At 43.8% G+C, this 27,210-nt stretch overlaps 1 protein-coding gene across 2 annotated transcripts in view; it reads left to right on the top strand.

Moving 5' to 3' along the window:
* The first annotated feature begins 1,113 nt into the window (after positions 1-1,113).
* The window catches only part of ABHD12 (abhydrolase domain containing 12, lysophospholipase), a 46,779-nt gene continuing 20,682 nt past the window's right edge, over positions 1,114-27,210 (top strand). The window contains exons 1-3 of one of the 2 annotated variants that reach the window (XM_075496651.1): positions 1,114-1,436; positions 22,639-22,763; positions 26,957-27,062. In XM_075496651.1, coding sequence (XP_075352766.1) covers positions 1,285-1,436; positions 22,639-22,763; positions 26,957-27,062 — 383 coding nt within the window. In that variant the 5' untranslated portion in view covers positions 1,114-1,284. The remainder of the gene's footprint in view (positions 1,437-22,638; positions 22,764-26,956; positions 27,063-27,210) is intronic. The other variant, XM_075496650.1, reaches the window with a different exon arrangement.

The raw sequence follows: 27,210 nt of genomic DNA, 5'->3' as shown, positions 1-27,210 counted from the left end.
ACAGACAGCACAGTCACCAACTATTGCTGATACTGGAGGGGATGGTTTTTTTGTTCTTTATTTGCCACCACTTGTTTCCAGTGCAGAATCCCCACACTGCTAGGGAAGTTCTGTAGCAAGTTAGCCTTGCCTGTGTGTGTCTGTAGAGATCAGCAGATGAGGATGTGCTTTCCAAAGTGGTATCATAACCTCCCCAGAAGGCTACAAAGCAGATGGGGGGGGGGGGCAATCACATCTGAAACTTTGATATAGCTGCCTTCTGCTTCAGAGAAAGTTTTGGAAGACAAAATAGTGGAAGGTGATGATCTCTTGACTGTTCAGGGACCAAGGCTATGATTATGTGTGTCATCTCAGTGCTTCATTCCTGTCCTCACTGCTGAGTCTAACAGTCAGGGCTACTGCTAGTTTTGCCTCTCTCCACGTCCTTGTATCAGCTGTGCCATTTTTCCATGCTCAGGTGTGTGCTGTAGCTTAAGCCTCTAGGCCCTGCCAGGGTCTCACAGGTCTCCAGCCCCACGCAGACCAGGTGGTGTTCCTTCATTCGCAACGGCCCTGTTTCCCCGTGTCCCACCGGCTCTTCACGCCGAAGCGGTGTAACGATGCCACGCTCGTCCCCTCCCACCCCTTGCGAGCAGCAGCTCAGCCAGCCGGGTGTCCATTCCAGGTGCTGGGGTGCCAACATGTCCAGTCACCCGCAGGTTTCCATGACACCAGAGGGGATATCTCCCAGGTCCCTGCACTGCGACACGCACCAGCACGGCACCCCACACTTCACCACAGGGCCCTGCACACTCTGATGTGCCCCTGCCTCGCCCCGCGCTCCGCACCCATTGTGCCCCGGCAGCCCCAGGAGGGCCGATGCCCCGCTGCGCCCCTTCGCTCCCAAAGCCGGCAGGGTCATCCGCTCGCACCACCACCGCTCCCACGCCCAGGAGAGGGGCACCCAGGGGAGACGGGCACCCAGGGCCCGCACCCGACTGTGCCGCACTCGCGTACCCCCCCGCCACCGCCCCTCGCCCGCGCGTCGACGCCCCGCCTCCGGCCGCCAACAAAATGGCGGCCGGCGCTTTTGCCCGCAGTAAAGATGGCGCCGCGGTCCCTCTGAAGTGCTGGCAAGGGGCGCCTTCGTCGCGAGCCCGCTCCGGAGGCGGGGATTGGCGGGGGCGCGGGCGGGGCGTGGTGCGGCGCGGCGCGGCGCGGCGCGGCGCAGGGTGAGCGGCGGCAGTGCGCGGGGCTGCTCCTGCCGTCTCCGCCGCCCCGGGCCGCCGCCGCCGCCGCGCCGGCATGAGGAAGCGCAACGAGTCGGTCACGGTGGAGCATGAGCGCGCCGCCGCCGCCGCGCCCGCGCCCCTCGACAAGGGCTGCAGCCTGAGGCACAGCCTGCGCCTGCCCGCCGCCGCCGCCGCCGACACGGGCATGAAGCGACCGCTGGGCAGGTGAGCGCCGCCGTGGTGGGCGCCCCTGCGCCGGGCTTTGTTACACCCCGCGCCTGCAGCCCCCGCCGAGCCCGCCGCCCCGCGCTGCAGGGACCCCCGGCCTCGGCACCCTCGGGGCCTGCGGCCGCAGCGCTGTCCCTCCCCTCCCCAGCGGGGACCTGCCGGGGAGCGGGGCCTCGGGCACCTCCTCAGCCCGGTCGCGGGGGCAGGGCGGGAGGGTGGCGGGGGAGGCGCTGGCAGCGGGGCAATGTTTTGCAAGGAGAGGGCAAGGGCCTTTCCCCACCGCCCTCCGCAGCAGCCGGCGGCGGAGCCCCCGGGGGCGGGCAGGTGGGTGGGAATTCGGGATGTTTCCCCTCGGTTACACTTCCCTGGGTTCTGCGTGCCGGGTGAGGGGGTGCCGCCCCCTGGGATGCTTTCGAGTTCTCGGTACAAATAACTAAGTAGAGAATGGGGTGGTAGCGGGTCCTGCAGACCCAGATCTGGCCAGCAAAGGCTGGAAGGATTTGATTTTCATACCTGAGCGTTGCTTCGTCCAGTCCCCTTCGGTATGGGCAGGCGTTTGCCCGAAAAATATGGCTAGCACAAAATCCTCTCCATCAGAGAGTGTATGTGGGGGAGCAGGGGCCTGCAGGTAGGATGTCTTTTTTTTGGAAGAAGCTGGTGCCTGTCAAAGTGATTTCTTTCCTATAAGTGAATCAGATTTAGGTGTTGGTAGGAGAAGCTTATATGCGTGGCTCCATTGAAAAGAGTTTAGCTGTGGCTTTTTGCTAGCTGTGTTAACGTTTTGAACATTTTGTACATATTTATGCTGGGAAAATGTTTTTGTTCCTCTGTAAAAAAAATAAAATCTGTAACAACAGAAGGTGCTTATAACCTGGAACCTTCTTCGTGCAAGATTTCAGGAGGATGTAACACACAATGAAGACCGGCTCACAGTTGCAGATGGCTAGGGAGGAAAAGACGCAACCTTTTAGTTTCATCTACACCGGTATAGTGCTTTTCTTTGACTGTGTTTTGTAAGCATGAAGAATATTTAATGATCAAAATAACTGTGTGATTGGGGTAGCTGAAGCTAAATTGCTGTGCTTCAGGAATACAGCAGCCTGCTTAAAAAAAAAAAGAAGCGCTTATCAGTGGATTTCTAGAAAATGAGCCAATGTGGCTGTTTCTCTGGTAAATTTTCTGAGAATTTTTCTGTTCTCATAGACAAAATTAACATTTGAAAATAACTATTTCCTGTTCATGACATAGATTTTTGTCATGTTCAAAGACAGAGGCTTTAAAATGTTATTTCTTTTATTGGGTAATAGCTATTCAATTTAATGCCCTGGAGGTAAACCCTTGGGATGTTGTCAGCGCTCTGTTTGTGTTATGACAAGCTCTTGGTAATCGAAAATGGCGCTGGGATGATCTCTCCATTTCAATGACTGTGCACTAGAACAGACTCTGTCAGTGCTCTGCTTTTATAACATTTAAAAAATCAGCATGCTTATTCTATTTGTCCGAGTGGATAACTTCTAAGATCAGTGGTAAACAAATGATGGCTTATTAACTTCTTCAACATTATGAATGGTATTCTATTCAAGTACTCTTTACTGAAGTGGAAATGCTCCTTCAGTGACGAGCATTGAGCAAGCACTAAGAGCACATAGCACAGGCTGTTGGCTGGGTCTGACAGGCAGGTACTTTGTGGAAACCAGACATAGCACAGCTATTAGATACACAGTATTGTAAAGGCCAAGCTAAAAGCAGGGAAAACACATCCCATCTGTGGAAAGTTTTCTTGTATTTATTTCTCCATTTGCGTATTTAAAAATGGTCAGCAGGCAAATTTTCCTCACTTTTCTCCATGTTGAGCTATTGAAGCCTGTTTTAGAAATCCCTGAAGTCCTACATATGTTTTGGGCTTTTTTTTTTTTTTTCCTTTTTTGGGTCAGGTACTGTATTCTGTACAGCAGTGTTTCTGAAACTCTTGACATGTAGGAAAGCCTTATTTGTTTGGAACTCGCTTTCCCTTTTCCACATTTCAATAATTTTTTTTTTTAAAGAGTCCTGTAGATCATCTTGTGCAGTGTTGCCAAAATGGTGTGTGTTTGTAACTGAGTAAAAGTGCAAAGTGGAACAATCACTCACTTCTGTACTTCCATTGTTTTTTCTTTTGTACTGCCCTGTTGTTGCGTGTTTGCCTTTCTTATTGACTTTCAATGGACCTCCTTTGACTTCCTCACCTTGTGAGCCTTCAGACAGTGGTTTGCAGGCAAGATGTCTGGGTCTGCCCATACCTTCCAGTTAGTTTTCTACAGGATAACAAATATGCCACTGAGGTGTGAATCTGAGTGTGCAGGAATGGGAGGTCCAGGCAGAAGAACGTACAGTGCCCAGAGATAAGGTGGTTGTCCAGAACAACCACCCTGAGTTAGGTCAGACAGCTTTCTAGCTCTGTATCCCACCTTTGGCAGCAGACAGCAGTGGGTGTTTAAGGAAGAACATGAGGAGGGTACGTATAGAGTGGACCTCCCTTGGGGGGTACCCTGACTGTGGCCAACAAGTTGCTGTACTAGCGTCTAGATCCTCATATTTTAATATGCAAAGTCATGCTGTTATTGCAGCATTCCTTATACTACTGGATATAAATTAGTGTTTGATTGTGTTGTTGTTTTCAATGTGTTTACATCAGTTTTACTCCCCGGCTCGCAGAAACTGTAAGGAGGTGAAAACTCTGCTGCAAGGTTCCTGGGATGGTGGAGATAGCATAATATCTGGAATTGGGGATTTGTACCACAGCAAACTATTCTTAGCAGCATGCTCATTGATGAAATAGTTAAAATCAGCACTTCTGGTGGCTGTGAATTCTGCATTCAGGGGAAGTCTGCATTTTGTACTGCTGTTATTTAGTCTCTCTGCAGACTTGGGAAAACAGCCCATATGTTTGGCTTCAGTATCTGGGTTTCCATCTTTTCTTTGTAAATGATACAAACCACTGGTTAGAAAAGCAAACCAACCCCACAGTAGCCTGAAGTGGCTGCGTAGTTCTGCAGCCAAGGGCTGCATCATGTGGCAGATCCCGTGGGTCGGGAGCGCGGGGGGCTGCAGAGGCAGCGATGTGTGTAATTGCAGCAGTGACCAGGGCTGTAGAGCAGCAGCAGAGCTTGTGCGTGCACTTCCCCAGCCGGGCTCTTTCTGTTCACGTCCAGTTCCTCAGCAAAGGCTAAATAGCACCATAACTGTAAATGTAAGCGATATTTGTAGAATACAGTATTGACTTACCAGCAGCAGCTGCTTATTCTTGCAGCAGTATTTTTTGAATTTTACTAGCACTGCATTTGTGCCTCTGTTTTGGTTCAGTCATATCATCACACTGTGCTCATTCATCCAGGAGCTGAAACTCATTCTGAAGAGGTGGCTGTGCATTTGAACTACTCTGTTACAGAAGGTGTGAGTGTGCACGTATGTATAACGGAGATGGATATCTGATAAATAAGATTTATGTGGCTTCGGCTAGTGCATATTGTAGTTGGTGTGGCTTAAGTGGTTTACAAACAGGAACAAATACATGTATTTCCATTTTTCTTCCATAGGTAGCAGTAAAATACAGTATGGTGGTTATCTAAGAACTTCACTGGTAGCTACTTTAAAAGTCTGTGAACAATTTGGTTTTTTTAAAGGAACTGAGATGTTTTGTCTGAAACTGTTAAATGCAATAATGCAGTACTAAAGAAGCAGCACGCAGTGCTTGGTTTTCCTGGTATGTGTATTTGGTATGGACAGCCATTCCTCTAATAGTTGTGTTATGATGCATTTTCCAGGTGACAGTGTTTAAGTGCTAGATGGTTATTAAGGTAGCATTGTGTTTCGGGTAGTTGCTCTGACTCATTTTTGTGGTCAGTGGCTCTGATGTTCTGAGGAAATGTGTTTGAGCAGCTTTAGATATAGAAAACCTTTATGTGGGAGCACAGAGAATAAAGAAAATCAAGTGAGCTTAATACCAGCATTGGTATCAAAGCAAATTCTCCTATCTCATTTCTGCTGAACCCCGATCCTGGTGGCAAACAGTCACATGTATATTATCCTTCACTTCTGTGACCTAGTCCTTAGCTGTGCCTCATTAATCCCAATCAATAGTCAGACTATAGACTTGAAGTATGAATTTTGCTATGCCCTATTCTCCTACAAACACTTGTTTGCTGCAAATGTTAAAACTTGTTTCTGTCTCTCTGCATGCTGTGAAGCAGTGAAGAGCTGCAAATCCCATGTGTGTAAGCTGTATACCGTGATACTTTTGTCTTCCTGCATTGCTGGAGAAGCCTGCTGTCTCTTCAGTTGTCTCGACTATCTTTGCTCCTAGCGACCTGGCACAGGTCCCTGCAAGGTGTGTTTTTGGCACCCTTCCACTGGCTGTCCAGCCTCTGTATCCCACAAACTAGATCTTTTTTGTCTGAATATATTACAATTTGGTGTAATTTCAGTTACGCTGCAGTCACCCATGTTTGCCTTCTTGTTCGTTGTGTGCAGCTTTCTCTTGAAAGGCAGAAGGTTGCTTTTACGGTACCCTTTCCTGGGTATTTTATGAAAATACAGTGAGGTGCTGAAGACAAGAGGCTGCAGCAGTCTGCTGGTATCTTTCCCTCTGATGCAGCTGAATTTTACTGGAACATTGAGTGTACCCAGGCGTGTTGAATGCGATGGGTGGTGGCCCTTGGTGCCATCCTACCCCAGCAGCTGAAGTGCTCCATGCCTTCCTGTGTCTCTTTGGATTTAAGCAGCAGTATCTTTCCTCTGACAGAAAACTCGTCCATCTCCATTACCTGTGTCATGACCCCCCTGTCCGTGTGTCGTCGTCGTCCCCCCCCCCCCGTTCCCCCCCCGCCATATCTCTGGGCCTAGCCTCTTTTTTCCTGATGTTACTTTGTCTAGAACCATTTGCACAGTCTTTTATGATTATTCCAGTCTGGTCATTGTAGCAGAGATGACATTTTTTGAATTGTTCTCCTGCAAGTTTTCATCATTATCTTCCTTAAGATTTTTTTTTTTCCCAAGTGCTATTGTCTCTCTTAATTGCTGTCTTTAGGTTGAACCAGTTACTTGTTAGTGCTCTTCAAGGAGGAAGGGTGCTGCATGTATAGAGACATTTCATCAGTTGTGCAGCTTTTTCACCAATTCCACCTTTCTATTGGGTAGTTGCTGCTATTTCAGGTGTTCTTGGTAGCTGTCCTTGAGCAAAGTTCACAAAGGAGCTGTGAAATGGTTTCCAGTCACTTGCCTGTGCTTTCTTCCATAGTAAGTATAGGTTGAATCATAGTTCCTCATTTGTGTAAAATGTGTAAAAGCAGCTTGCTCTGTGTGGGGATTTTTTTGTAGTGTAGGTTTTGGTTTTTCTTTTGGTTACAATTCTCTTGAAGATGCACAGTAATATTTTGCTCAGATCTGTCAAAAATGGGATTGTGTAATTACTTCCACATGTGTCTGACTTTTTTAATGAATGGGAATTCAGTAGCTGCGTCTGCATCCTGGTTTGTCTTGTGTGTTGTCAGCCATTTTGGGAGCTTATGGCTAAGTGAGTGCCTCTGAATTGCTCCTGAGTTACCCCACTGGGGCATTAGGTGATCAGTCTCTGCATCATGTTCCCAATTTGTTCAGCCTTTGTAGCCTTTATAATTCTCTTTCCTTGTGCTTATCTTCTCCTCCCTCCTTCTGAAAGATGTATAATTCATTCAGCAAAAATAGCAAGACTCCCTGCAATGTGGGGAGTTATTAGTTTTATTAGTGTGGGTTTTTAATCTGGGTTTTTTGTTTTTTTTTAAGGATTTACTGATTTGTGAGGCCATCATGTTGATGTGTAGCTGACAGTTCTGGTCCTCAGTGTGTTACTGTTAAAGCCTATCCTCTTTCACCATGTTAATCACTGACTTTATTTTTTGTGTTAAAACAGGCATGGTTTTCTCCCTCAAGCATGTCTTGAGACTCCTAGCATCCTCCTGCAGGCCTGTCTGTATGATCTAAAATTTCTTTCCTTGGATCCAACTTTCCCATGAGTCCCTCTGGATTTTCTGTAATAGAGCACAGTGTTTTTCTGTTGCATCTGCTCTGTGTTATGTCATCCTACAGTCTCATAGTCTCTCAGCAGTTTTCTCAAGTCCCCATATTTCTCATGGAGAACTCTGCTCGAGCAGGCTTGCTTCCGACTGAAGGCAGTTTGCCCTCTAGTTATGACTGACTTTTGCGTTGGTCTCCTTGAACTCCTTGTTCCATTGCAGTGCCATACTTCTGACATCATGCATGCCCCTGGGTTCAGTTGCTCTGCTTTGGTGGCTTATACCTGAATTAATAATTATAGCTGTGTTATTAATTGCTACTACTTTGTAATTCCTTTGAAGTCCTTTTCTACTTAGGAGCTGTATGAATTGCAGACCTCTGCTTGTTTCAGTATACCTAAACATCCTAACACGAGTGGTTCTGGGTAACTCCTGGGACTGAGAGGACTTTCTATTCACCTCTGGATGAAGATGTCTGTGGAGACCAGGGTCTTCTCAGTGTTGTCACAATCTTTTCTGTCCTTTCTTCTCATCTGGCCACTACTGGTTCCTTTGGGCATACCAGTGAGTATAATCATGGGCTGGGTTGTTGGCCAGTGTGATGCAGCGCTATAGGGTGACCAGCTAAACTAAGCTTCTAACATCAACACAAGTCCTAGGTTGCCATATGTGCTTTTCACTCTAGATATCCTTTTTTCCTCTGGTATCCCCATGTCTATTTCCAGCCTGTTTTCACTTACACAGAGGATCAATGGTCTACTTACAACAAGCTAATTTTTGAGGATGACTTGTTTTTGTGCTATAAATGGCACGTAGTTGCAGAGCCGGGAATCTAGTTCTCTGCAGATGCAGTTACAGGCCATCACAGCGAGTCTGTAGGTTTTTCTCCAGGATGCAATATGTATGTGTTTCTTTTTGGTGAAAACAACATTGTGGTCTTTTCATTAAAACTAATGATGGTGGCATAATTTCCTCTCCAGAATCCACTGCTCCGGTATGTGCAAGAGGCCCAGTATACTCAAGCAGGACTTCTGCTGTAGATGAAGAGTCCTGCCTGCTGAGTCCAGTTTCCTTTGAAAGGCACCATGATGTCGTCTTAGGAGGCTACAGCTAAGTTACTTTATCCTTCCAGGCCTGAAGGGCAGGTCAGATTATTTTGGTAATCATGCCAGGATGTGAAATTAGTAAATAGGCTTCTACAGCAATTCCCCTATAAAACCCTGGGTTTTGGAAACTTGGTGGGTTGCTGCACTGTAAGTGTCATGTTGTTGGTGTTGCAGTAGTGGACAACTTCCGACATCAAGAGTGAGTGAATGTAAGCAAGGGAGATTCACTAAGGCTGTAATGTGAGAGCACTGTGTGACTGAATCAGTACCACAAAAAGATTAAAAGAAAGTACTTCTGGTGTATTAAAAGGGTAACAGGAGACCTAGGAGACTTTAAAGTCAGCCTGAGGTGGAGTTGGTACAATTTTAATGGTAAGAGTTAATTTGCAATTCAATGGAAGAAGATTTAGCAGCTAAATATATATACTAGTGAAAATAGATCTGCCTTGTGGAAGCGAGGTCTCAGTGTAAAATGTGACAGGTTTGTCAAGATTACAGCCTGGTTGATGAAAGCATCAGTGGTAAAATTGTTTCTCCAGAGCACTTGACCTTGTACTGTAGTTTATTTTATTGATAGGGCTTACATTGCTAATGGAGAGCATGTTATCTGTATTGGAAACTGGCTCAGTGGAGAGACAAACAACTGGGGAGTTGTCTTGGGATTGATGCTTGGGCTCAAGGGTGCGTAATTTTGTATATCAACCATCCCAATGATGAGACAGTTACTGTTGGTAAAACTGAGAGGAGGAGAGGGTTGATGAGGACCGATGAATAGGGCAGTCTGGGGCAGCTGGTGACATAGCGAGAAGGTCACCAGGACACAGGTTAAATGTAGCTGGCCGTAAGGCAGGATGGCGGTGGAGAGCGTAAAGGTTGTAACTGTGGGATGGGAACTGTGACAAAAAGTAAAGTTGTTCTAGGTAATCACCTCTGCAAGCTGTCGTGTGTCCTTTCGCACGGGCCTGGCACGAGTATTGCCTATCCAGGAGTAAGGCTGCAATCTAGGCTTTACACTTTTGCCTTGCTGGCACGCATCTCTCTTTCTCAAAGCAGTAAGTATTGGTAAAACAGTGCACCACTGAGCTTCAGAAATCTGCCTCTTCCTTATTGAAGGCAATTTAAACTTGCAAGCAGAATCTCCTAATTTTAGACGCTATTAAGTGCCTTGATAATTTAAAGTATGACTGTTGAACTGAGCTAACAGGAAGGATGTCTGTGTTTACTTTCCAAATCAAAATGTTTGTTTAACACAGATTTATTTCAATGTTGTAACTCTTACTGAGTAGTAGAGCAGTAAAAGATTGTTAGACTAGAAAATTAACTTTTAAAACACAAACACTTGAAAATATTTGAAAAAGTCCCACAGCTGCCCTGTCCTTGTTCAAAACAACCTATCAAACCACAGAAAGAGAATTTTAGAAATCAAAAGAAGAGCATGAAAACCCCAGGCATCGAAGTTGTCTTCTGAATCTAGGAAACAGCTGAAGCAGAACCTTCTAGCGGAGGGCATATAAGATTGAGTAGTGCATGCAAGTAGTTCAGTCTTTGTGGAGTTTGTTTTAAAAAGAAAAAGAAAAGCCCTCCCCCGCCCTCCGCTCCCCCCCCCCCCGCCCCCCCCCAGGCTGGCCAGTTTCACTTTTTTTTCCACTAACTGCCATGTCTGAATGGGTGCTGAATGACTTTAAGCACAGATAACAGAATAGAGAATTCCTCTTTTAACATCTGTTAAGCCCAGAGTTTTTCTCTCATATCATGCTTGGAAAGAGATAACAGCGTTCTTCGGTTACCTCCCTCTTGTGTTTTAGTAGTCTTGTGTTTTAGATGTGTGAATAGCAAGAGCTGGTGTTCCTTCTCAGCCTCCGAAAAGAAGAACTGATGGGTAGGCCAAAATGTGGACCCTACCTTTCACTTATAGTATGCTTCTTGTACGTCAGGCCCAGGACAAAGAAAGGTAGCTGAGACTTCAAATATTATTTCCTGTAGTATCTGTGCTGCTGTTCTGAACATGAATGGTTATATTAAAATCAAATTTGTACCCACTTAAAATGCTGGTTAATTCTTCTTGCAAAAGAGATTGGTGTTGAACAATTAGTGAAATGAGGTCGTGTGGAGTCCTGTCTCTCTTGTTACTACAGGTGTGCAGGATAAAGGACTTTGTGTGGCATAACTGGAAAAAAAAAAGTCTTGGAAGAGTACTTTTTAGTGGGATATATGCAAGCTCAGAGCAGAGAACAGTAAATGTCTAGAGGCTGATTTGCCTTCCCCTGGCCATAAAGCTTCCCCTGGGGTGACTTCTGAGACAGAGAAGCCTACACAAATGAGGGTGATGTAACTGGAGCTTTGGAGTCAGGAATTCCAGGTTGTAGCATCCTTGCTTGTGGAGGGAAGTGTGTGCAAGGTGTTTAAGAATAGAGTAGCTTTTTAGACTTCCTTGGCATCCCCAGGAAGGGAAGCCTGGCTCTGTTTTCTCCTCTAAAGCAGTCCTATCTCACTTCTTGTAAAGTTTTGATTGGTTTCAGAGCAGCTTTAGGAAGCAGGAGTAAAGCTGACAATGTCAGTTTTATACTGCTGAATATGAAAACTGTGAATTGGACACAATCATTGGAAATATCCCATTCTCTTGTCCTTGCAAATCCAGCAGAAATGCAGTGAATAACCTTTTCTTTCAGTTTCCAATAGCTTTGTGCTGTCTCTAGTAAAATGTTCTTTTCCTCTTTTGACTACCGGAGTAGGGACCACATTTCGCTTTAAACTTTGTGGCAGACTGATGTACAGTGCTGCAGAACGTTCCATTTCCATGCAGTTAAGTAGAAACTCCCACACCTGCTTTTCACCTTCTTTGAGTATGTGTTTTCTGGCTTGGGTCTTCAGAGTTTTGTAGTATTAGTAAAGGCTCTGGTTTTAATTGTCACTAATTTTTTCAAGCCTTAGTCCTTTTGGAATTGTTTCCTCAACAAGATTGATAGCTAAAGCTGGAATCCCTGAATAAACCATTCCTGCTTTCATCTGTGCTTTAATCTTCCTGGCTGTATGCAAAATAAGCCTCTGTTCAAGGTATGCCAGAGGCTGGCAGCGGTTCTGTATCTGTTCATACATCTGTTCTTTAACCACGGCGGTTGCTTTATGGCCATGCACTGTTCGTTAAGCCTCTCTTTTTAAACAGGTCACAATTACAGAGGGCACTGTGACTGCCAGCTAAATGCAACTGTGCTCAGCTGATGGTCAGCATGTGTAATGTTTTGGCATTGTTTAATGTTCTTGTTTGCTTGTATGCCTCTAACAGGGAACTGTTAGTTCATTGTAATCAAAATGCGTTACTAATGATGTGTTCTGTGTCTAAAAGGTGGCAGTATCACTGCTAACACAAAAGCATTTTTTTTTTTCTTTAGGCTTCCAAGGAGGAGTGGCTTCTGATCTCTGCCAGCAAAAGCAGAGATATCTCAGTTGGGCAAATATAAGACAACCATCTTCATGCATTTAAAAGGAAAAAGGTCTACAATACACAAATGAGACTTTTGGTCAGGTCGTTTAAAAGAGAGCAAGAGCCACAGAGCCTGCCAGTAGTGGTAATTCTCAAGCTGTGTAGCTGGTGGCCGTCTCACAACACTGTTGCGTGAAAAGAAAATTTCATGTTCACAGAGTTGTACAGCTTGCAAATATGGACCTGTTCATGCACATGTATCCATAGGAACAAAGTCTGAATCTATGGATTCCTGTTACTGCTGCAAGGTTAACACACGCATGCAAGTCTGGCAGGTTTACAGCACGTTAACAAGAGTTAAGTGGTGGTAGGGGAACTGGCTTGGCTGTACTGTATGCTTTTTCAATTATGGTATGCATTCAACAGGCAAGTGGCTTTATGTTAAACGGCAGTTAGGAACTGTGGTGGAGTATTACATGTCTAAATTGGTTCTGCTCTTGAACCTTTGCTTGTGTACCCTGATATTCCTCCTTGTGAAGGAGGGTGTGGTAGAGAGATATGAGCTGTACTGCTTCAATAAAAATCTGACTCAGCTAGTCTCAAGCTCCTGTTTTGCACTTCCAGTGCTGTTTCAATCTTTTTGTGTTTACGTTCTGTTTTTTCCTCTTTCATTTGCAGACAGCTTTGTGTTCCCCAGCTCGTGGACTAGTGAGAGGGCTGTGCCTTTAATATAAACCAGCTGTCAGCTGTGAAATGAGTGGAAAACTTAAGAATTCAGTAAACACTGTGGAGGGAGTGTACTTGCACCACAGTAGTATCTCAATGCCAAGCTCGACTAAAATCTAGTACGGGTGACTTCAGATTTGATTAGTGTCAGCAGCATTGCTGGGGAGCTCTGGAGAAAGCATATTCTTAGAATTTAAATAAATGCTTCATACTGGAAAGGTTCTGGTGCAAACTAAATGGCTGTTGCAGAAGATGCGTTCAAGGCAAGTCAACAACCTTAAAACCCTAATCCCCAAGCCTGCTTTTCTGTCCTAAAAGTCAATTGTTCAATTGCCTAGGGTATAATTATTCATTGTTTGCTACATACTTAAAATAACAGAAGCATCTCCTCCTTTCTTCTTCAGACACAGCTTTCAGATTAATCTTGTCAGACACAATTCACATTAATGCTAATACCATTTTACCTAAGTACTGAGAAGTAACATAGCTATTGCTTAGGCCATGCTGTCAGTATACATTTTAAATAAATCAGTGCTGTATTGCCGAATGTTCACCTCGTTCTTGTCTCCTGGTCTGTGACACATATGTAGATTTCACGCAATGTAAGTTAACAAGACTGATGTTCCAAGCTCCTGTCCTTCAAAGGAGTGCCAATACTTACAGTGGTTTTAATTAGACAAGCAGTGTTGTTACTAGCTTTCAGGGGTAGTCAGTTTAGGCGATGGTTGTGAAGAGGAGAGCCCAAGGCACGGCATTGGGAAGGGACGGGGTGCTCGAGGTGGAAAAGTTAGATGTAGCTCCCATGTCCCTGTACTATGGGATGTGTAAATGCGTGTGTGAGCCTTTCCCTATCTTGTTTCATTTGCTCTGCTTTTTGCAAACATGTTTAATTGCCAAAGGCCCGTATGCTACCTGCAGGCTGCTCCATTATTTCTGCTCATTAACATTGTATACTAACTTGCCTTTCCCTCACTTTATGGAGTTCGTGGGTTTTGGGTTTTTTTTTTGTGTGTGTTTTTTTTTTTTTTTTTTTTTTCTCCCTGCTGCACTCTTGAGTCCCTGCGTGACTCCCCCTGGCATTTCATTGCTATCAACTGGCTGATCAGTAGTGCCTTCCTCTTCCCCTTACCCTGAGTGCTGATGGTGCATTTCCCCCTCTTGCTGCACCAGGGTCTTGATTCTTGCAGGTTGTCCCCAAGACCTTTCCCTATTCCACGAGCTGAAATGTGGTTATTAAGGTCTCAATAGCTGGAGCTTGCTGGCCCCTTCTGAAAAACCCAATTCATTGAGATGCTCTCCTTTACTTTGCAGTTATATCTCTTGGAGAGGCAGACCTGAGTTCTTGCGAATGACTGGCTAGATGGCTTCCTTCTTGCTGTTTATTGTTTTAAGTTGATGTTTAATCACTTGATATTAATTAGAAAGAGGCATAGAAGCAGTCTAAGCAAGAGTCTGGGCTGCAAGAGGGGAGCTAGGTAATGAAGTGGTGGACTGGGGGAATTTGGGAGTTTAAAGTTTCAAACCTCATCTGCATTCAGATAGTTGGAACAACACTGCCTGAAGCTCTTACCCCAGCCAAAAGGAGATGCCCTGTAGGCAACAGCTTGTTTGGGGGCTGAAATGGATAAGGAAGCCTCAGGGAAGAGCTTGGGAATAGGCAGTTTGCAATGAAGGGAGGGAAAGGACGTTGGTGAACAAGAGTGTGTCGAAGGCAGCAGTTGTACAGTCTCTGTAAGCTGATATCACTGCCAAAAGAAAAGGTCCTGGAGGCTCCTTGTTTGGACAGGCTTTTCTACTACAACTGCTAAACCATGTCTACAAACTGATCAGTTTTAAAAGCTAATTTTACATGAATTTGCATGTATCCGCTATGATGCGGATACAGGTTCAGGTCTTTCCTATGATGAATTGTCTTTTGTGGCCACATTAACGTTTGCCAGCTTCAGGCTGCATAGGTATGGAAGTGAATGGAAAGTGGGATAAGCTGCATAGTTTACCCATGTAGAGCTTGTCAAATGAACTTAGGTAACTCCTCTGACTGAAAGGTGACGTGGGGGGATTTTTTTAAAGATGATAGAAATCCAGTAGGCCTAACTGAAGGCAGTGTCAGTAGGCATTTGATTGATGTTACATGGGATATTGTTAATGGAAAATAAGGGGTGGCATGCTGAAAGTGCTGGTTAGCGTATAGACAAAATATTCTGGTTCTGTTTGCTGACATGCAGCACTTCTCTGGAGCTGTGTATGCAGCTTTCACTGTCTTTCTGTGATACCGCTATGAACAGAGAAATAAGCTAGTGCTTATGATAGCTTTCTGCTGTGCTTTAGAAATACAACATACTATTCAGCAAAAAAAAAAAAAAGGAAGAAAGCATTTTTTTGCTATAATTGCAGCAAACAAAAGAATAAACTTCGGTAGCTGGCAGTGTTTTTCTACAGTTAGTTTGAATTACGTGCCAAATGCTAGCTCAAAAGGCTTTATGGGTGTACTGACATCTTGTCAATGCTGGTTTTTGAGCTTTTGCCTCTGTTGGGACACCTTCACTTTTCATCACTGTTGGTGATGCACACTGTGCGTCTGTTTAAAAAATAGGCTGTCATATATTCTGAGGAACCTGAAGGTGGAGCTTGCATGTTTGAAAACATTCTCAAAAAAACTCGGCTTGTCTGTCTTTTCTGTCTTTTTTTGTGAAAGCCCGTAGGCTTTAAATTAGTTGCCTTTCCACTGCCTTATTAAGCCCATTATTCCTGTTAATTTGTATTTTAATTAAAAAGAAATAGTAGAACATCCCAACTATTTGCTCCTGGGTACAGTCAAACTAAGTAGGCTGGTCGGAACTATGGAGTGGAGTAGCTTTTCCTGGGCTGGGTCTCTGCTAGTGAAGGCTTGAATGCCTTGCTCCATCCTAGCTTTTTAAGGCCAATATTTAAGAATGTGTGCTTAGTGTTTTATTCACCCCCCTCTCCCACTTTTTCATTGGTGTAAAAAGTAGCTTAGCTGGATTTTGAGATTTGGATAGCTTTTTCTATCTGTGCCTACTGGGTAAATCTTTATTCCGCTTTTGAAGTACTCTGGTACCCTTCTCTCTTTATAGGAAAAATCACCGTTCAGTGAGAATTCAGCTAGTCTGATCTGTTGTGTGAACCTGGCGGACTTTAGTCCGTCTAGCTCAGCTCTGCATTGCCAGAGGGACATTAATGGAGTGTGGGCTGTTGCACTTCACCAGTAGTTGGTGGGAGGAATTAAGCAGGCAACTCTTTTAGGTAGCTTGTCCTTTGTAGGAGGAGGGAATGGACCGGGTGACTTCTTGGGATCTCTTATAACCTCTTTACTGTTCATGTTATCTATGACATGACTAAAATAGTCCCTGATTTCAGATGCTTTTCTTAAGTCAAATGATGGACATTTTGGATGCTACAGTGATGAAAGCCATAGGATCAGGTATGAATTTGCCTGTTGCATCTTCTGTACCTCTGATGGCATGGAATGGAAATTTATCTTGTATTAATTGACTCATACTTCCTGGTAACAGATCTAATAACTCTTACTGTTAATGCTTGGGTTTATGTGCAGATGGATTTGTACTTGAATTATAGGGGCTGTCAAAGAACAAATAGATACCCAACCTTTTCTGTCTCATCCCAATAGCTGAAAGATCAGGTTGTCTTTTGCAACATCAAAATGTAAATCGTGTCCTTCTCAGACGTGGCATGTCTCGGTAACAATTTATTCTGCTGCTAGATGCTTGAAAAGTCATTAAATACTTTACCCTTGTAAAAATACGCTCTGCGCGGCACTTTGCAATGCAGTATCTTCATTCTTTTGAAGAAGTGCTGAAGTGATGATAATATACTGCCGTTTAGTTTTTGAGAGACAGTAGAATATTTCTTCAGAAAGAGCAAAGGTTCAAGATTTTAAGGAACTTTTTGTGGGAAACGGCAACGGAATCTGACAGAGCTAATTTTCTTCTTGTTTTTCAGATCTTTCCAAGAGCAAAGATTCTAAAAATCTTGAATTGGTTGAAAGTAAAGTCTCTGAGGATGCGCAGACCCATGCAGTTTATGTCCATGATTTTTTGGGGTGGTTTTATGAAACAAGCTTGGAAAAAAAAGAGTAATGCCTTTACATTTGTGTCTTGTTTCCAGGATTGTGGTTTATGATTTTTTTTTTTTTTTAGATGATTGCTTAATCCCTAGAATAGCAAGATGAGTTTGGGGCCTTTGATTTTTCTTTTTGAGTTGTTTTGCAGTGAACTGATCCTGTTAAAAAGGATGCTAATGCCAAAGGGAGGGATCAGTCTCTCAGGTGCTAAGAGTTCTGGCAGAGAGTTCTGGCAGATACTTCTGTGTTCCCACTGGCTTTCACGAATTTGGGGGAAGATGTGTTTTCAGGACTGGATGAATATTCTGTAATTCAACATCTCTGCTCTCTATACAGTGCCTCCAGTGAAGCAGAATTAAGGCTTGGCTGCGGACTTTTCATTGAGGAGAAGTCTGTATAGCTGGGCCCGAAATAAAAGAACCACATAGTTGCCTATTTGCCTATGCAGCTTCGTTCGCTGTGCACAGAAGCCAGGAGGGGACAAACCCTTTGGCATTTGCATCTTTTTGGTTTGCATTTGGCTGCACATAAAGCAGGTTTTGCAGCAAACCAGAGGAGAAAAAGGCACATACTAATCTTGTAGTGGAAAATTACTTTGTTGCATGTCACTGTACAAGCTGTCCAAAAACTGCTGGTAACATTTTGGAGCGGAGAGGAGACCCACCACCTGCCTATGAACTCCCGTTCAGGAGCTGAGAGGCTCTCTCTGAATGTGCGTTCACACAGTTGGAAGGCTGATAGGTTTTTTTCCTTTTTCTTTTTTATTTTCTTGGCAGGGAATAAGCGAAATAAAAGATTAATCAGCTTGGGTGGTTCAGATGGCCTGTATGGAGGAAGAAGAAAGATTGGGTGATCCTTTCACCCTTCAGGACCTCTAAGAAGGAGGAGCCCTGTGCAACACCATTGTCCAGACTTCCTGTAGGAAGGGAAGATGAATGCTCTTGAAGACCCTACCTGGGTTAGAAACCATCTCTTGTTTAAAGCAAGGCTAGCAAGGAAGGCTGGAAGACTTGCCAGTGACTTGGTGTGTGGGCTGTCCTGCCCTGTGCATGGTTGCTGTGTTGTTTCTGCATGCCCCTGTGTGCCTTGGGGCTCAGTTGCAGTTTCCAGGTTGTAGAATAGGTTGGTTTGGGTACAACTCTGTTTACCCAAAGAAATTCATCCCAGTCCTTTAAATTCCCTTTGACTCTCAGTTTTTTTAATCTTTTGCCCACGTCTTCGTCTACTTCCTGATTGTTAAGGTCTAGATCCTTGTCTGTGGGGAGGAATGTATTGATTTTTTTTTTTTTAAAGTTTTCTGTTAGAAAAGTGGGGGAACGTGTTCTTGTTTATGCCATTATTCATGTTACTTATTTCTTCCTCTGGCTTTTAAAGTCACTTTTGTCACCTGGTAATCAGGAGGTACTTTGCGTGACCAAGAATGAAAATGGTCTTGGCTCTCCACATCCCGTGCTCTGAATTCCTGCTGGGAGAGGATTGCCATTTTGCAGTTTGAACAGCTGGTGATTTGAGGGACACCAGAGCAAGCCAGAGAAACAGCATTTGCTGAACAAACATAGTCTCATACTTGGGTGTCTGTGAGCATTTTGTTTTACTGTTGCCTCTGCTAGATGACAAAGGCCATGTGGGTTGTGCGTGCATTTGTCTGTAGGTCCTTTTGGGGCTGCAAGCCCAGTGTGTGTGTGTTTCTGATAAATTTTTTTTCTTGCTCGACTGCTGCTCTGATGATATCAGTCTCTTGTTTCACCCTTGGCCTGCCCTTTCACCCTTGTAGCACAGCTGATAAGGAGATCCTAATGGAAACTCTTCTGGTGTACTTCTGATGCAGAAGTGATTCAGCTGCTCTCCAGGGGAAACTATTTTAATCTGAATCTGTATGTCATTGGACACTCTCTGTTCACAAAACCTCCCGAGTTTGCTGGAGAGGAGGGAGGAACACTGGTACTGTGAATTGAAAGATGCCCATAGTAAATTTGCTTGCCTTGGTTGCTCTTTGCAGACACGCTGTGATTGTGGACCACGGGTTGAAATCCCTGTTGTGTGACGGTGCAGTACTTAAATCTTGGTTTAGCAGTTGTTTTCCATGGTGAGATGAAGGATGTTTGTACCTGCAGTTCCCTTAGGGGTGGTAGAGTAAAGCACACTCAAGAGAAGTTGTCATGAGGGCCCCCAGCTCCTCCTCACCGGCCAGATACTCTTATTGTCTGCCCAAATGCAAAATATGCTTGTTCTGAGTGAATATAGGACCTTTGTCCAGGTGTAAATTACCAGGAAAATTTTCCATTTCTGATGTCACACTTGCGGGAAACACTTTCTTCTTTCAGATTTAAGTATGTCTGGAGAGAGAACCTATTTTTCACATCCACTTCAGAAACCTGCATGAAGCAAAATTCAGATTTTCACTGGCAAAATACTTCAGATTTTGCCTGTGTTTGGACAGAACCCAGAAGTTGGGCAAAAGCTTTTGATAAATGAAGGGAGAAAATGTGATGTCAGTGGGGATTTTTTTTTTTTTATTTTTGGGGTGACTTTGAGTTGAGTGTTTTGGGTTGGTGTGGGTTTTTTTGTTGTTTTGGTTTTTTAGACATTACTTTTATTGTTCCTGGAAATCCATTTATTATATTCTTCAGTGTCTTCAGTTTGCAGCTGCTTATTCTCTCTAACTCACTTGTATTTTCCAACTAAGACCGACTGAGTTTCTTGGTGAAAAGGGGGTGAAAACTATGTTGCTGCTGCTTTTGCCTGAGCACACCAAAAGCTCCCTGTGCAGGGCATTTATTTTGTGAAATAGCTTTTCTGCAGAGCAAGAACAGTTTAATTTAGCTAAATTGCTCACTAAAGATTTACCTGGTAATTTTACAATGTCTGTACTTCAGCACATTGTCTTGGATTTACCAGGAGAAGAGAAGCTGTTTGTTGATGGATAGAGGTTTTGCCCTGGTTGCATTTTAAGCAGACACGTCCCTGGAGATGAGGTGTAAATGTCCCATTACCGATTAGCATTTGGTGGGGCGGGGTACGAGAGGAAAGGAAGAGATGTCTTGGTTCAGTCTCTGAAAAAGAGAAACTAAAATAATTCCTGAGCTCTGACAGCATTACTTGGACAATGTCGTCCTCAGCGTTTTCTGTTCCTGGCTCCAGCTTGCGGCTGGGTCATGCTAAGTGCTTTTGCAACCCAGACATCTGAAGAGCCTGTGTTTTGATGTGCTCTGGTTGTGCCTGGAGGAATTCAGACCTGACTCTGGTGCCTTTCTAAACAAGTGGTTTTTTTTTCTGTAGGACTGAAATCCTGGTGTTTGTGGAAGTCCCCCAGGAGAGCTCTGTTTGGCTGCAGCCGGATCTGGGCCCCAGGCAGGATAGCTTGCTGGAAAGCCCCATCCTGCCTGGTTGCTGAGCTGTGTTACCGTTCTCAGTGGGAAGGTGGTGATGGCAGAGTCACCTCTCAAGTGTGAGGCGAGAGGAAACTGCAAGGTTGTGTTAACTCTGAGCAACCAGCCAAACGAGACAAAGTTTTAATGTAAAGGCACACTTTTCTCATTGGAGAGAGCTAAATTATATCCTGATTGCTCAGTAACTAAATGTCAGCTGCCCTTCAGTGATCTCTCCTCCCCTTCTCTTCCATAAACCTGTTCCAGCAATGGAAATAGGTGGTAGGTGCTAGTGTGGGGGTGGTTGTGGAAAGCTGGTTTTAATTTGAGAGTAGAGAGCTATGATCAGTTGTGATTAGCCAAAGCAAAATGTTGTGTGGTTTTTTTCCAAAGTTGTGGGGTTTGCATGTGTATTTAGCTGACCTTACAGCATTTTGCAGTGGATTGCTCTGCAGACCCTGGCTCTAGAGTAGACCTGCTGGGCCCCTCTCAAAGACCATAGCTGTAGGCAGGCTTTCTGTGTTGCTTGTTACTGCTTGTGCATTTGGGACCTCTGCCACCTCCTCCTCTATTTGCTGCTCTCCATGGGGCAGAGGTGGGTCAGTCTAAGGCTTCGGTACTCACTAATGTTCTTCTAAAGCCCCTGTTTTGTACTGTTTCCTCTGTTAGTCCTTTGCTGTTTCTGCTTTCCTTAATACTTTGGGAAACTGGGCTTGAGGTATGCAAAAGTCACTGGAAGACTTGCTGGCTTTCTTCACCCCTTCATTGTCAGGTTTGCCATGGCAAGTGTTAAAATCTGTTGAACCTTTCAACATGGGCTTGTTGCAGCCAGAGCTGGCTGGCAGTGTCTTAGCAATATCTTTTTTCCCCTCTTGGAAAGTGACAGTTCCTTTAGCTTATCAATAAAAGTGCATTGATTTTAATGGTAGATGGTTCTGAAGTCCCGAATATGGTTCCTGGGTTAGAGGAAACAGACAGGTACTTGTAGGCAGGCAGTAGTGTGATGGAGGCAGGTTTTGGGCAAATATGAGGATAGCCTATTCCCTGTGAGTACCCTAGCAATCATGCCAAAAACTTAACTGGGTTGGGGTGTCTCCTTTTTCACTGTGCTGGAAAACTGTTCCTGACAGTCTTGGCTTTAGTCTAGGGCTACAAAAGCTGTTGAGATCTTGAAGATTCTGGTGCATGATTAAACTATTTCCATCCCAAGTTCTGTCTGTACACTCATATTTCTTGTAGAAATGCTTAAAAAAGAGGTCTTCAGGCTCTCTATTTGATAGCTTCAACTAGCTGACAGTGTTCAAACCCTCTTAGCACTAGTGTGGAGCAAGTTCAGTATGTCAGCTCCTAAAATTGCCAAGTGGCAGATTAATAATTTCATGCTTCTTGGAAAAATTGATCTCTGCTTTTAGCTGCTGGCAGTTCCCGATACCAAGAACTGGTTGCTCACTGGCGTGCAACGTTGTTCCTGCTTGAGACTTTCTGCTGGAAGCCAAAGGAAGTTGTGTTGCCTGAAGGGTTTACATACATTTTAGTTCTTGATTGCAATGATAGTTGAGGGCCTCAATGTTTCTGCCCATAAAATGTTAATCAACCAGATCATTAGAAGTACACCTTTATGTATACATACATGCATATACATATGAGTGTGTAGGTGGTAATTATTCTGAGGCAATAATGTTTATTTTGGGAAAAATTGCTTAACTAGCTGCTGTGTGATCCTTCGTGGTTTTTTGGCTTTTTTTGTGTGTGTGTTGCTGGTTTGGGTTTTTTTTTTTTGTAGCTTATTCTTCCCAATCAGAATACTTAGGAGAAAACAGAAATAAAGTGTTGGGGCAATTGTTCCGAACTCAGTCTGGACTCATGGAGAATGATGCTGCAGATAAGAAATTTCATAATGTTTTATAACTTAGAAAGATTTGCTTTCCAGGGCGTTGAGAGGTATGAAACCTTTTAGCTAGACAAGGCAGAATGTCTGTTCCAGTCTATACATGAGACCTTGTGTAATTTTTTCAGTCTCATTACACACAGTTCCTCAAAATATGTGAAAATCTAACTGAACAAAATCTTGCTGATAGTGATTTAAATGGGAAGTGCAGTCAGGCTACTTTTTGGAGACAAACATGTGATATGCATTTCTAGAGATCCTGAAATCTGTTAAATCAGCAGAAGAAAGCTCTTGTTACAGAGTGTTTTAAAATGTAATCAGTGGGGAGTTTCTATTCCCTTTTTCTAAGCTGGATATCATCAGCTGACAGTTTGGTTACTTCTGCTTTTCTCAAACAACTGAAGCTACATAAATGGTTTAAAGTTAATTTTATTTAAAGAGTAAATAACCAGGTTTCTAAATACACCAAGCACACAGATTGTTGTGAAAATTGCTTCATAAAATTCCTGCTGTATTCAGGTCTGTCTTTCTTTTCTTTTTTTTTTTTTCTTTTATACAGGCGATACGGATTATGGTTTCGATTGCGGAAGTTAATAATCTGGTTGCTGGGAGTGTACATAGCCATTCCATTTCTAGTAAAACTTTGCCCTGCTATTCAGGCAAAGCTGGTCTTCCTAAACTTTGGTAAGTGACTCAGTCTGGGATGGGTGAGGGGTGAAGGGGGGGAGTGTCTTTATCTTTCATTTGTCTGCCTTCACTTTCACCCTGTGTGTGTACAGCTTGTGAAGGATATGAACTTTCACAGGTTGTAAGTTCTCCAAACTATGGTTTGGAAAGCATTCTTTGTGGCCCTAGTGGTCTTTGTAGTATGTCTTTGTATAAATACAGTGACCAAACTGAAGCCAACTTTCAGCCAAAAGGGTCTCCTTCAGGAAAACTGTGCAATATGTCGAATGTGTTTTTCTGAAGGGTTCAGTGAAGTTGCATGAATAGACAGCCAGCAAGTGAAATTAAATCCAGTGAACTGTTTTCCAGGCAGTGACTCTTTACCTGAAAGCATTTTAGGAGAATATTCTGGTTGGGACAGAAGAAGCCTGTTCATGCAGTCAGATTGAATGTTTTCCTTGTGCCTGTTCAGCCTTTGCATTTGATCCAACTGGTGGTACAGTGGGTCTGGCAAGCTGGCTCAGCTCCCGGGTTGCCCAGGGAGGCCTGAGCATCCATAGGATGGAAAATGATGGAGCATCGCTGTATGAGAGATATGTCTTTGCAATCTAAATTTGTCTTTAAACCTCATTTGTGTTTTGTAATGAAGTTTTGAAAAATACCTTCCTTTGATTGTAGAAGCTAGAAGGACCAACTATGAATATGCTGTTTTTATATAACTGCTGTCATTTTGATTGCATGCTTTGTATATTCTAACACCTTGGATCATGGTCGCTGTGAAGCGTGCACAGGTGTGGGCCAGCTCTTGTGCCTTGATTGTCAGAACTGACAGCTGGGTAATGTGAATAATGCAGGTTACTTCCATTTTCATCACCTTGCTTTTTCAGTGATAATTTTAATTTGCCTTTGCAGAGCTTTGTTAGGTCTCCCTGAAGTTCCTACCTCTATTCATTCCCAAGTGACCAGAATAATTGTCCTGTAACACTTTCTTGCACTAGTACTTGCACTGATATCACTTCAGCATTGTTCCTACTGCTTTATATAATGGCAGTCAGATTTTACTTGGGACAGTACTCCCATGAAAAACTATTTGCCTTAATACAAAGTGCAATCTAACACACTTATTGTGTTATTGTGTATGTTGGCATGTTTGAGTAATTCCTCTCCACTGGAGAGTGACCTTTCTCCTTCAGAGGAGTGGTAGAGGGTTTGCCCTGTCATATTGTTTTTTAACCTTCTAAGTATAAATCACTACTCTTCAGCCATCTTTTTCTCCTCGTTTTGTGTAGTTTGGAATTTGCTTCCAAAACAGTAGCACAGAGCTTCAGGAGAAAGTGCGTCCATTTGTTTCTCGAGATAGCTAAAGATGAATCGATAGCTGTGCTTCCACTGTTAGCAACTGAACCAATGTCTGGATTTGTTCTTGTGGACAGACTTTTATTACAGGTTGAGAGACATGGGCATATGGGTGGAGATCCCAAACTGTCTCCACTGGAAGTCTTCAGAAAACTGAGATTTCTAGAAACATAAATACAAACTAGATCAGATTTAGTGTATCGGTATGATTAACAAATCATGTGATTTTTGTCATGTGATGTGTTGCGAGTGATACCAAATAGCTCTGAAACATGTCACAAAAAAAACTGTTGATGTGCTAAATCTCCATTGTGATGTATGCCTATATGACGATGACGACAATCTGTTTGTGTGTGTAGAATAGATGGACCATCCCAGTGATAAATGCCATACATAAAAATTGCCTGTGCTTCTAAATTTTTCTCTTGCTTTGAGGTAGATGCTTACCTGGCCCCCACCACTAACATTGGTATGTTCCTGTTTGTATCTTCGTAATACAAAATCTGGCAAGAAGGTTGTAACAGATTTGGCAAATGGGAAAATCAAGGCACAGAGAAGTTGAATAATTTTCCCAGAACACTGCTGGAAGTGACTTGTGAGCCTGTCCAGACCTCGACCGTAGAACTTACCATCCTCTTGGAGGGTCCACCGCCCTTGTGAGAGTGTCGCCGAGTTCTGCGGTGACAGCGCAGTGACCCAGTGGGTCTCTGGTGGCATGCATGCTTTGTCTGGGACTCTTCCACATGCTTTTGCATAAAAGCAAACAGACTTGCACAGGTGTAGATTTGCAGTCTAAGGGGCCAGATTTGTCAGGTTAACATTGGCTGTTGTCTGCCTTGGTTTTCATTTTTGTGGAATATTTAGTGATTTTTTTTTTTTTTTTTGAGGGGTAAATGAAGTGAGACTTGACTGCCACAGTTATCAGTGCTGCTTTGTGTGTCAATATTACAAAAACTTTGGTATGTTAATTGTTATGGCACTAAATTCCAAGGAGACAGACTTCCTGGTTCTGCTGGAGTAGAGCTCAAGTTTATGGGAAAAGCCTGAATCATTGGGAGAAGAGAGTCCTTAATACTGCTCAATGCTGTCAGTAGATCTCTATATTGTCTCTCTTGGTATTGGGTGTGTTGGAGGCTGTCTGGAGAGGCCATACAGCATTGGTGATGGAAAAGGAAGCATTTAGACTAAGCACATCCCCTCATTTAGCACATTGCACAGTGTCTATAAGATGTAGTTTGTGAATGCTGAACATTTTGTTTTCCATTGCTTCAGTGTTTGATGTTTGACTTTCCTCATGTTGCTTATGTTTAAATCATTGAATATAACAGGCAATGAACAACTGTGTGTTGTGTAAGTTGGGGAACATAAAACATTTGGAAGAGTGAATTGAGGTGTAATTATTTTGTTTTCATGGATCTCTTCCTGAAGAGATGAAGTTTCCAGCCTAACATGATCTCTCTTAAATGCTGCAGCATCTAGGAGATATGGCAATTATTTGATAGTCTTTGAAGAGTGGGCGACAAACTGCATATCGTCCTCAAAGGCTCAGGAGAACAGTGTTTAACACAATTTATCTTACTCTTACAGGACAAGAGCAATGTGGTGTCTGCTACTATAATGAGTATCTCCTTTAGGTTGTTGTATTATAGAGACTGAAACCACATGTCATCCTGAAACACGTTACAGCTCTGGGATGCACCCTTTATAGCTCTGGGATGCACCCTTTATCCCAGATGCACCCTTTATCCTTTACTGATGGGAGTTTGTCCCATCAGTAACTTCTGTTACACCTACAATGCAAACAGTAAAAGGTTTGCCAAATCAGCTAACCCAGCTGATGTGGTTTAACCCCAGCCATCAACTAAGCACCACACAGCCGCTCACTCTCACGCGCACACACACACACACACACACACACACACACACACACACACACACACCCACCCCCCCCCACCCACCCACCCACCCACCCACCCCCCGGGTGGGATGGGGGAGAGAATCTGAAGAGCAAAAGTGAGAAAATTCATGGGTTGAGATAAGAACAGTTTAATAATTGAAATAAAATATAATAATAATAAAAAATTGTAATGAAAAGGAAAACAATGAGAGAGAGAGAGAGAGGAACAAAACCCAGGGGAAAAAAAAGTGATGCAGCTGCTCACCACCCACCAACTGATGCCCAGCCTGTCCCCACGCAGTGATTGCTGCCCCCTGGCCAACTCCCCCCAGTGTATACTGAGCATGACCGTTCATATGGTATGGAATAGCCCTTTCGCCAGTTTGGGTCAGCTGTCCTGGCTGTGCCCCCTCCCAGCTTCTTGTGTACCTGGCAGGGCATGGGAAGCTGAAAAGTCCTTGACTAGTGTAAGCACTACTTAGCAACAACTAAAACATCAGTGTGCTATCACATTATTCTCATGCTAAATCCAAAACATAGCACTATACCAGCTATTAGGAAGAAAATTAACTCTAGCCCAGCCAAAACCAGGATGCCACCCCGCTGACACAGCAGGAGCGACTATGTTGTGTCTGGGAGATGTACAAAGCAGACTGGGCAGAGATGGTTAAATGTGTGTCACAGGAAGTTTGTCTGTCTCCCCCACCTCTTAATTTTAGCCTGCTCCCTGGTTTTTTGATGGTTGCTTGTGTCTTCTTACCTTGCTCTCTTTGATGTTATATTTTAGTCACAGCTGTAGCCAGTTCATCCTTTTATACAAGAATAAGGTCTTCCCAGCACAGTGGACCAGTTTGTACAACTTTCCAGTGCCTTGGTAAAGCAGTTTTGTAAGAATTTAAAGGTAAAAATTAAAAGGTTTCATATTCCGGTTTTTTTCCCTTTTTTTTTGGTATTTCAGTGAGGGTCCCATATTTCATTGACTTGAAAAGACCCCAGGATCAAGGTTTAAACCACACCTGTAATTATTACCTGCAGCCAGAGGAGGATGTAACCATTGGAGTCTGGTAAGGAAGCCTGTTCTGTGCAGTATGTGCCGTGCATCTTTATCCTTCTTTTTGTTCTTGGTGTTGCCTATCCAGTATTTTGCTGTGCATGTGACAACCATTGCCTGCTCTGATTTGTGGATGTTTGTGTTTTCCTCTGCCAAGTGAC

The sequence above is a fragment of the Mycteria americana genome, chromosome 3 (genome assembly GCF_035582795.1).
Source record: "Mycteria americana isolate JAX WOST 10 ecotype Jacksonville Zoo and Gardens chromosome 3, USCA_MyAme_1.0, whole genome shotgun sequence".
Lineage (NCBI taxonomy): Eukaryota > Metazoa > Chordata > Aves > Ciconiiformes > Ciconiidae > Mycteria > Mycteria americana.
Note: the sequence above shows the minus strand (reverse complement) of the source record. Positions and strands in the feature narration are given on the sequence as shown.